Here is an 11,295-nt window from a genome sequence, read left to right as displayed (position 1 = left end):
GAAAAAACCCCAACACAAACACATTTAATATGATTCAAATGATTATTGATGATTTCATTTACTGAAGAAAAAAATCTATTTAAACCTACCTGGTCCTATGTGAAAAAGTAATTGTCTCCTTTGTTAAATCATCATGTATAATCATGATGAATCAAACTGAGTTGAATTTTACTAGACACACTGAGGCCTGATTGCTACCAGATGTGTTTAATTAAAAAAAAAAAATCACTTAAATAGAACCTTACAGATAAAGTGAAGTTTTGGTTTTGGTACTCTACAGTGAGAGCCATTATGAGAAACCTGAAACAGTGCACACTGAAGACTCATCCAGGAGGTCACCAAAGAACCCACAGGAACATCTAAAGAACTGCAGGGCTCAATGTCTCAGTTAGTTAGAGTTAGAGTTCACAATTCAGCAATAAAAAAAGAGACTGGGCAAAAATGGCATCCATGAGAGAGTTCTGCGCTCTACCTGAAAATCCTGAAGGAGAATGCCTGGCTGTCAGTTCACGCCCCGTAGCTCAAGCATATGCAAAGGGACAACAATCTGAAACACACCAGCAAGTCCACCTCTGAATGGCTCAAAAAACCCAAAATGAAGTGGCCCATTCGAAGTCAGAACTTAAATTGGATTGAATGCTCAACAAGTCTCCAATGTGGCTTAAACAAAACAATCCAAAAGCTTCACCAACAGTTATCACAAATGCTTGATTGCTGTTCTTGCAGCCAGCAGTGGGACAACCAGTTTTTAGGCTTAGAGGACAATTCATTTTTTGTGTAGAGCCAGTGTGTTCCCGTCCATATAAGATTTTAAGCTTCTTCAAAAAAAGTATACATGACAAGTTTGTATGGGAATTAATTAGTGTTGCACAAGTATTATATTTTTTGGAAAGTAACACAAAAAACGAAGCACACATTTTCTCTTTTTTTGGTAATTTAAGATTTAATTTCTTCAACTTTAACAGTCTGAAAATATGATTACACATTAACCAATATTCTATTCAAGCAAGGCTGAGACATGTATTATAATGCAATGTGGAAACAATGAGGTGACAAAATGCTGAGGGTCACTATGTACACAGTTTATATATAAAGAAAATCAAATGGCAATGACATTTACACCATCCTCAATTTCAATATCATATGGCATCCGATGAAAGTGAATTAGAATATATCCAAGTGATCAAACAGTCCCATGATATTCATGTGACATCGTGTGCATACTTGTAAAAATGTCCATCCAACAAAAATGAAACATCATGTTTTTAACCACCGGACAAACACAGCATGATTTAATTTCATTTAAGAGCTTTACTCTCACTTAAATTCCACTGTGCAAATGCGTGAACTGGTAAAACTTGCAGTATGTATGTCTCCTCAGTTCTGCCGAAAGTATTCAACACAGCTTTTCCAAATTTCTATTTGTTGGCCAAACTGTGCCCAACAGATGTGCGAATCATTAAGAATACTTGAAAAAGAAAAATCAGCTTTTTTGTAGTCACTGGTGTCGACTACTGAAACTGTCGTTTCACAAAATTTGTATCGTGACTATGTGTGTAAGCAGATCTGCTCATCAAAGATTTAGAGTCCAGGTTAGTGGGACAAAGACCGGAACATGACACAGGACAAAATGTTGTCTTTTCTCTAACTTTTGAAATATTTAGTGTGAAGATGACGACTGCTGTAAGTTGCCGATGTGCATTTCTTTTAAAGGCTATGCTCACATAGAGGATGCCTAGTAAGACTTTCTGTGTCTTTTCTTTTCTTCCTTTGAGAATATCCAGGAACCCCTGGGTCAAGTATGCTTAACAAAACAACACAACTTGATACGCTTTATGCAACACATGCACACAACATGTAACATTCGTGCTCAGAACAGCTTAAAGTTTAAAGTTTAGGTCACACACTGAAAAATCTCATTTGGATCCTTTTATCCTTTTCCAGTGAAAATCAATCTATATCATTTTGCATTTTCTTTTTGAAAAATAGGATATTTTATCATCTTTTGAAATCCGCTGAGAAAGCACGACAAGCTTAACTACGAGACGCTGATACGTTTGAGCAGAGATTTTGCTTTAAAAAATTGAAAAGAATTGCAACCGTGGCAGTAAAACGCTTCTATGAGACTGGTACAAAAATGTCATGACTAAGCCATGATGGAGATGTAACACTATCTACATATAGAATGCATTAGCTGCTTCATGAGTATTTTTTCCCCATTCATTACATAAAGGTGAGTGAGTCTGGCATATAGGCTTAAAAGTAGTCTCTTTCTATTATAAGTCTGTTAAATGTTCTAACTTTTGTCTAGTCTAGTGATTTGCAGGAAAGCGGATAGATGCTAAGTTCAGGACACATACATTTATCGGGTCACAAGAATCAGTGCATCTCAGAACTGTTGTTAATGTTAAAAAAATGAAGAAAAAAAACAAGATTTTGTGTCAATAAAACAGGTGCAGGGTCATCCCAAGCTGAGCCTCAGAGCCCGTGTGGACAGCAGCAGCCACAGCATGGCCCTGTGTGTCTGGAGGCCAAAGAGTAACACACAGTTTAAAGGAAGACCAGCTTTTCCCCTGTGGACCTGTGCAGTGTGGGATGCAGGATCAGGGAGGGGGAGGCATTGGTATAAGTTGGGGTGGGGAGCGCTGCAGGGCAGAGGATGGGGAGATGATCCTGTTTACTATTTGGGTATATCCCCTTTCTTCAAAATGAGCTGCCGCTGCCAGGGCGCCAGTTTGGTCTCGTCATAGCCTAGGTTTCGTATTCGCTCCAACTCCGTCTTCTCCTCGATCTCCTTCACCTTTTTGGCCTGCTCCTCTTCTTTTCTACGTGCACCCATAAAGGATAATTCACAGTAGTTAGAGTTGTACAGTAAATCTTCAGTTTATAGTTGTTACTTCTAACATATGCAAATGACCACATCTCAAGACACGAAGCACTCAGAAGCACAAACCACCACCAAGGCATCTCACTTTTTGGGCAGTATTTACTGTTAAAAGAATAGTACTGTATTTTCTGTATATTAAATTTTTTTTCTTTGCTCTTTTTAAACGTAATTAAAGAAGTTTTTAATCCATTGATCTCAGACTCACAGCACCTAACAAATTTCTCATTCAACACATTTTGTGTTACGTGTTGTATAAAGCAGAATGAATAAAATTTTCTTACCTTTTCTGTTCCCTGTCACATCAGGAGATGGTGAGCACAAGAAGACAAGGTTTAAATATCTTAAACAGCAACAGCAGTTAATTCACAAGTTAAAGCAATTAAATGATAATTTTAACACGTGCAAGTGACAAAATAGGAAGTACACTTTATACTCTAAACATCAAGTTCAAATTGTTCAACAATAAATGTCACAAAGAAGGCTAAAGATCGCACAAATCTTGAGGTAAAGCTGAATTAGTCAATATATTTTTGCTTCCACTGGAGGAAAAAAATGAATGAAACCTTTCATGTAAAGTTCTCGACTCTTTTACTTCTTCCAGGCTCTGATTTATGGATTTAAAAACAGATACAAAACTAGCCTTTTACTTTTAGTGCATATGAGCATATGACGCACCTGCAGTTTTGATTAGGTCCAACATTTTCCCAATGCAAACACAAAAAATACATTTAGTAAGCTGGGTATTTCTGAATATTTGCAGAAGAGCAGAAGAGCTTCTTGAAATGCAAATAAACAGTAAATTAATAAAGAAGGCCTGCAATGGCAAGAATTTAAAGTGCTTTCCTGTGAAAAAAAAACTCTCTAGTAACAAAACCCCCCAACTGGTTGGATGTTTTGGTGGCATCACAGCCACTAAGTGTTTTCTGCCAACTTATTCCAGCCCAGAGCGCCTTTATGTCATCCATTTGGGTTAAGCACTACTAACCTGCCACCAAAAATGAGATGTGCTGAGTAACACTGGCTACTCACCTCTCTTCATCCATTTTCTTCTTCATCATGTCTCTCCTCCAGGCTGGCATTGACGCCAAGCGTGCCGCCTCCTCCTCAGCCTGTAAGGGGACAGAGGGGTCCGGGGAGAGACAGAGATAGGGGCCCACAGCAGTCAGCAATGAATTTGTACTTTTAAAGTATCTTCTGTTGTGAGGAGACTTGTGTCAAGTTTAAGAGAAATCGCGAGTGCAAAATGTGTACTACATGTATTTGGTAAATGTGAGCAAGTTCTTCTGCTACAGACTTCACTTGCATCATCTTGTGTGCAACCTTCTTCTTTAAAAAAGTAGTAATCTCAGTCTTCACCTTTAGGTTAGCACACAGTCATGAACAGATGTGCCCCATGAGATCATTTTTAAAATATCTGGTTATAATACACCTGGATATAATAATAGATGTGTTAACATTTGAAATATTTGGAAATTACTATTGAGTCTATTATATTAAATTAAAGGTGATATTGAGATGATTTATGTCGGTAGCACTGCATAAATCATCACTAAAGCAGGCAAGCACCTGCATAAAGAACAACTGTAATGAAATGTTAGTCCAGTCTGTTTGTTTGTGCAGATTCTCAAATGTCAGTTTTAAACAAATGGCCTTTATGTAAGACTTAAGAACCTAAACAATGGTAACCCAATATAGTTGAAACTAATGTATGAATTCACCAAAACAAACAGATCTCACAAAATGTCTGCTTCTGCTGTTTGTTTAAAATGAAACAAAGCCTTTGAAAAGGACAGTGTTTTACAGGATATTCTCTGTGTACACATATGGTAACTGGATCCCTTTTTTCCCTTTCAGGCTGTAACTGGAGGTGGAGCGGGAGAGAAAGAAGGCAGCCATCTTGGATTTCTCATCTTCGCCCAACTAGACACATTACCCTTCTGCATTCATTTTACTGAAGGATTTCACTTGCCCTAGCCAGTGTGAATCCAGGTAAGATTATCTATGGAATTAATATTTAATGAGTCCCCTGGGAATTTTGCCTCAAAAAAAAAAAAGAAAAAAGAAAAAGAAAAAAACATGGAGAAAACAAACCAAAATAAACAAATTTACACCGCCCCCCACCAAAACTCTTCACCAAAAAGTAGCTGATAGTAGCTATTAAAGGTTTAAACTAAGTGTGATCAAGTCAACTGGCAGTTAAGTAAGAGTGACAGTTAAGCCAACCAATTAAAAAAGAAAAAGCTGCAAAATACGAATTAAGCAGCTCTCTTGATGGGCTTAATAAAGTTTTTTGGTTTTGTGGGCCATATTTGTAGTGTCAGTGGACATCCACAAGGGTCAGAACACACAACCCTTTGCTGTGCCTGCATACTGTTTGGGATTATAACAATTGTAGGCTATTAGATTTATAAATTTGGAAGTGTGAAAATGACATTGTATTATTAAGATGAAGTTATTGCCTAGACTTTGCTGTGCTAGCAGCTATTTCATTAATCAATAATAGTTTTAGGTAATTTTATTGAATCTAGCATTATTTTTTGTCTAATGAAAGAAAAATAAACAAATAAACTGTAGTTCAGTCAAGACTAATTCTGTTGATACTGTAATTACTACAGCAACTTGACCTCCAGTTCCATATATGCAAGAGCGCATTGTGCAAGCTCAGCAGATTACATCATAGTCTATTATAGTTTTGCCCATCTGTTAAGGCAGTGTTGTTACTAACATCACTCTTTACTGCATTGTGTACGTGCTCCAACTCTGCCTGAAATATTGTGCAAAGGGGAAAAAGTTTGATAGAAAGTGGCTTTAGGTTTACCAGCTGACTGCCTTCTCGTGCGACCTGCAAGTTGATAAAGATTCACTGTAACCTCCTTATGGCTCCTGTAAGCCACAGATAGAAGGACAGCAGGGGGTGTTAAGAGGGTTATTCCAAGGTAATCTTGATGCAATAGAACAGACACTATGAGAATAGTGTGCAGTGTGCGGTTTATTGCATCGACAAGCACTGCACTTGAGGATTACACATTGAAGAGTGTGTGTTTGACAGTTGCTCTTTCATTGGTAAATCAGTGTCGTTATGTAAGTTCTCAAAAGGATGGAAACAATATCTTAGGTAATCTATTGTTTTGGCCTTTTTGCCACACAGGTGCATCAGTGCAAAAACTCCAAATGGTTAATTGCTGCTTAAATCTGCTAATCCCCAAAAATGACAGTTTTATTTACTTATAACACCAACCTAGAAACCAATAAATAGAAGAACATGAAATCAATTATGGAAACTCTGAGCCAATATTTGAAATATACTTATATAATAACATAAGCAAACAATGGAATAAACACCATAAAGCAGTTGTAACATTTTAATGTGATGTTTTATTTAAGTTAAAGCTTTGACTGGTGAATACTTTTAAATATGCTCAGAGAAAATAATTGTAACTTTTGAACCATTTTCACCATATTTCACCAATTCTGTAATGTTTATTAAAAGGCACACCTTATAAGTAAATAATCCACTTGAATTTAAACAAAGACATTTGTGAACCACTAAGTAGTTCTAAACTTCAAACCCACTAAAGACTGAGCTACTTTCTCTTTCAGTTCAAGCAAAAAGGAACCATTTAGACAGTAAGGCCATTTTCCCCTTCACTAATTATCAAGAATGAAGGTAGAACAGAGGCCAGATGCTGCTCACTCGCTGTCACTTGCTGTTTTTGTGTGAGTTCACTGGCTAAAAATGTGACAAAGAGGAGAAAAAGGGACACGTTTGATCATGTGCATAGAAAGAAAGATAAATGGAAATGTAACTTTTATGTAGCAAAAACTGTGTGCAATTCCATGTCATTTTTTAAAGTCGGTGGAATATATGGATGTTATCTATAGACCTGAGTCTGTCACTTAAAAGTGAGCCACATCTTCTTATGCACATTACTAATACCAGTGCCAATTAATCACCTACTGTATGAAAATGAGATGGGATAAAACCCTCACATAAACGCAGTCTGAAATATTCAGTGTAAAACAACTATGCAGAGTTTTACTAATCATCCCCATTACAAAGATGACCCAAAGAAACAAACAGCATTGATTTTTATGGCAAATCTTTTCCTTTTAAACTTTTTTTTCCTTTGTGTTTTGTGGCAATCAATCATACTTCGTCTGAAAAGCTCTTGGTTTCACACAATATGTGCATCTTTTGTAATACAATGCATACTTTCCTCCACTTAAACATACAGAAGCGGTAATGTTAGCACAGCAGCATGGATGCTCTTTGCTGCAGTTAAGTCCATTACGTGACATGACCTAAACATTAACAAAGCAGATTAGGTTCTCTTGTCAGCATGTTGCACTGTGCGTGCTAGTTTTCCACAATTGATCTTAGCAGTGAACCTTCAGCACAACCTTAGCCTACATAGCTATTAGATATCAAAAAGTTCAGCTTCCTTTTCTTTCCAAAAAGCAAAGCTTCGGTCAATGTATTTGATGATTTCCTCATTGCTGAACTCTTTAAGCTCATAGATGACTTTAATTGAATCTTCATTGGGTTCTTCTTTGGGTGGAGGTTTATCAACGTGGGGTTCTTCTTTGACTTTAACAGTAACAGGTTGGGCATCTTTCACTGGACATGGTGTTGCTGTGTCTGGAAGTGTCTCAACTTTAGCTGTTGCTTCAACATGTTGCACGCTTGCCAAGTCCTGCATGTGGTCCGGCTCTGAACCTTTCCCATTAGAAATTGCAGGCTTATTTAAACTGACATTCCCCTGAACACTGTCCTCCACTGAGTCCTTGGGGGGTCCCTGCTCCACACACTGACCATCGTGAGCCACAGCAGGTGACGAACCTTCAGAAACCCCCGAATGTGAGACTGGCAAGGAGGGTTGTTGTGATGGTGCAGGTGGTGCAGAGTGTGCATTCGAAAGTGGGAGTTCAGGAGGTGGTGGGTGGGATGGTGGGGGAGGGAGTGTTTCCTGCATTGACATTATGGACATGTCAGGAGACATGGAATGTAGCGATGCTGTCAGCATGCCTCCTCCCTCACCCGAGTCTCCAAAGTACTTGACTTTTATGTCCTCAAAACCATCCGCCCAATCTCGCTTCTCGCACTCAATTTCCTCCATGACCTCCTTGTGAAACTGCCTTATGACCTCCCATTTGTGGCTGCCAAGACGGTCAAACATCTCATAGCATAAAAGGTGTCGGAATTTCCGCTCACTTCGAGACATGTTCATTTCCAATAGCTGGAAATAGCCAAGCATGAAAAGGTCAAGAGTTAGGCTTTCATAGCTCACAGTTAACCCGTTGATGTGCGGCAGGAAATGCTGTGGCCAATAGATCATCTGAGCACGACTCAGCCGGCGGATCTGGCGTGTGGGCACTTGACTCATGATTGCCCTCCAGTGGCCAATCAGATTCCCTACTACCTGCTTTGATTTCATAAATAGGAGGAGTTTATCGTCTTCACTGTGCATCTCTCCACCAATCTGTGCACTAAATTGGCTGTAGTCCTCCCAGTCCACATCTAAATGATTTCGCCTCCTGCCAGTATATCTAGTCTGATAAGACTCAGAGACTGTATACTTCCGCCAATGTTCAAGGAACAGGAAGACAATTCTCTCTTTCCTCATTTCAATACATTCCTGGACATAGCTTAGATCTGTCTGCACCTCCAAGCTTCTTGTTAGTTGATCATTATTTAAAACAGGGTCTGCAGAAAGAACCTGGCTGAACTGTTCAATATTAGTTGGTGCCATTGCCTCAGAAGACATATATGTCTTAGGAGCATGAGATGCGGTGATAGCTGGTTCTTCAACAAGTGGTAAGACTGATTCCTCCACTGAAGTTAAACCACCATTGGTATTGGATTCCAGTATGGAAGCAGAGGAACAAGGGACCTCATCCTCACAGACTGTCTCTGGATGATAACTAGACTCACTTACCACAGGGAGTGACCTCTTGCGTTTGTAAACCCTATTTGCTTGGTTATCTGCAGACTGCGGCTGATTCTGAACTTCATAATTAGCCTTTAGGTTCTTCACTGAAACGCCGCACTGCTTTATTTCCTTTTCTACATCCTCTCTTGTTGAAAAGGATTGAGAGCGTCCCATAATTCCAGCTGGTCCCACTGACTGACCTGTGCTCACATTTCTTGTGTCTTCTTGGGAATATCCAGGACATATAAGATCCAAGATGTCTATCTCTTTGCCTCCCAGAGTGGCAAGAAGGATAGCCATACTCTTTAGGAGGGTAGAAATCTTGCTGCACCAGGCTGGAAGATCTTCAGCTTTGCCATGCACCTGCTTTGGATTGACTGAGAAGTGCCCCTGATTGAGAGCAGCAGAAACTGGTAGAAGCTGGTGAAGCTCCTGCTCCAATTCACTCAGTTCCTTCTCGACTTCTGATACCTTATGCATAACCTGTAGGTTCTCAATTTGCTTCTCAATTCGGTTCAGGTCGGCCTCAGTCATCAGTTCACCAAATGGGCCCAAAATGGCATTGTGGGCGTGGGAGTAGTGCCATTCCAGAGGCTGGTACTGCCCAGTTGATGCAAACTAAATCAGAGGTCAAAGGAGACCAATAGGACAAGGAAAAAAAAAGGAGGAAGGAGGGAGGGATTCCTTCAGCTTGAATTTCCTGGTACGAACACACGCTTCAGTGCAAATCCATCCTAACACACAGGATTTACATGGATTTAGTGGTGCAATGGCACTGCCTGATTACAAGCACAAAGCTTTCCAATGGAATTTTGAGTCAAAGAACAGTGACTACTTTGTTGAGTTATATGCGAAATTATATGTTAGCTAGACCAATACTGGCATGCAAGAGTTACAACATGTTAGTATTTGTATTTTAGGCACTTAACACTGCAGATGTTTCACAACATTTGCGTAATGCCTCTTAAAAGGCTCTATTCTGTTTTTATGAGCCAGTGTTTACTTTTGTCTGATATTTTTTTTATGCATCTACACAACACTTCTACTACAAGGTCACTGACACTGCAAACCATTGGCGTTACTCTTTATGAGATCATGATCTGCTCGCACCCTGCCAGCTTCTCCCCCCCCAAAAAAGATGTTGGGGAAATTAAAAAAAAGACTGCTACAATGATTAGATAGAGATGATTTAAATAAAATAAAAAATCCTCAATGGACACAAGTTTTCAGTATTGTTAATATGCTATTTGTGTTACTGTTGGTATCAATAATGGTTGACTTGTAGTGTGAATGGACTCGGCATCACACCACTGAATCAGCATGTAAGAACTTGGAACAGCAAAACTCCACCATCAAACACCAGCCCACACTGTGAACCCATTAGTCAAGTGTGCCAAATTCTGTGATGGTTGTTGTAGCCAAGTATTCAATTCAGTGCACTCCAAAAAGGTCTGCTATTGGCAAGAAGTACAAATACGAACAAGAAACATGTGAAGAAATGCAAAAGAAGTGGATAAATAATTGAAAAATGTGAGAACAAGGAGATGATCATTTTGTGGACGTGAACATGTTTTCATGTGTTATTAGCTTATGTGTTACCAGTTTAATGTTTTTATGAAAAAAATGGAACTAAACAATTAAAACACTGCACGTGAGCAGTGTGTTTAAGCTTGTTGTTTAGTGGTGCAACATTACAATTCCTTAGATAGCAGTAAATTATTAATCAGTCAAATTTAATCAAGCATGTTACATACTACTAGGGTCCTTCTTGTATTACACAGGATTAGCAAGTGTTCAGATTGTTCCGGTACAAACATCTTGTCTAAATAGTCATAATATAGTGCTATGACTGTGCATCAGTGTATGCTGGCTGTAGTCCTTGAGAAAAATATGACCCCACTGAATGCTTAGCTTTAAACTAGCGACTTCTAAGAAAAGCTAACACAAAGAGCAAGAATGATCTCATGCAAAAATGGAACTAAATTAAACATGCCTTCGCACAATGCCAGTGTTCAAAGCATAGACAGTATAAAACATGGATGTAGTTTCTGGCTAGGAAGTGCTTTAAACCTGCTAAAAAGTCTATTTTTGCAAATCTTGTTCATACCATGTTTCAAAATGGCAGATTATCTGTGAAAATGTCTTGTGGTTGCCAGTGAGTATGTGGTTTCACAGTCAAAACTCCTCATCACATCCTTTTTATTCCCAAAATCAAGACGGTGATGGAGAAAACGCTCATCTTGAGGTTTCAAAACAAGACTGCAGAAGCAGTGGGTGATGTAACAGTAGCTACGTCCATCTTTTATACTGTCTGTGGTTCAAAATCACAAACTTCCACGCTCAAATCCAAGCAACAGCTATCCCCTTTGCTTTGCTCATGATCTGAATCTGAAGTCACTTCTAGTCACTTTTACTGTACACTGTTAAATTTATAGGCCCACAAATGGGATAGCTAATGACACTCAGCCATTATGCCTA

The 11,295-nt window shown here is 38.9% G+C and overlaps 2 protein-coding genes across 3 annotated transcripts in view; both read right to left on the bottom strand.

Moving 5' to 3' along the window:
- Positions 1-924: 924 nt before the first annotated feature.
- The window catches only part of espn (espin), a 37,259-nt gene continuing 26,888 nt past the window's right edge, over positions 925-11,295 (bottom strand). For both annotated transcript variants that reach the window (XM_076878223.1, XM_076878224.1), the window contains 3 exons: positions 3,918-3,996; positions 3,169-3,190; positions 925-2,825 (listed from right to left, as the gene is read on the bottom strand). In XM_076878223.1, the coding sequence (XP_076734338.1) occupies positions 2,681-2,825; positions 3,169-3,190; positions 3,918-3,996 (246 nt within the window). In that variant the 3' untranslated portion in view covers positions 925-2,680. The remainder of the gene's footprint in view (positions 2,826-3,168; positions 3,191-3,917; positions 3,997-11,295) is intronic.
- Positions 4,163-11,290, bottom strand: LOC143414245 (espin-like protein). Its single transcript, XM_076878225.1, has one exon. It carries the CDS (start codon positions 9,349-9,351, stop codon positions 7,306-7,308), a length of 2,046 nt encoding a protein of 681 aa, XP_076734340.1. The 5' UTR covers positions 9,352-11,290; the 3' UTR covers positions 4,163-7,305.

This window comes from Maylandia zebra, linkage group LG20 (assembly GCF_041146795.1).
Source record: "Maylandia zebra isolate NMK-2024a linkage group LG20, Mzebra_GT3a, whole genome shotgun sequence".
Classification (NCBI taxonomy): Eukaryota; Metazoa; Chordata; class Actinopteri; order Cichliformes; family Cichlidae; genus Maylandia; species Maylandia zebra.
Note: the sequence above shows the minus strand (reverse complement) of the source record. Positions and strands in the feature narration are given on the sequence as shown.

Excerpts from the sequence above, each read along its gene's own strand:
- LOC143414245 (XM_076878225.1), bottom strand. The coding sequence starts at position 9,351 with ATGACTGAGGCCGACCTGAACCGAATTGAGAAGCAAATTGAGAACCTA.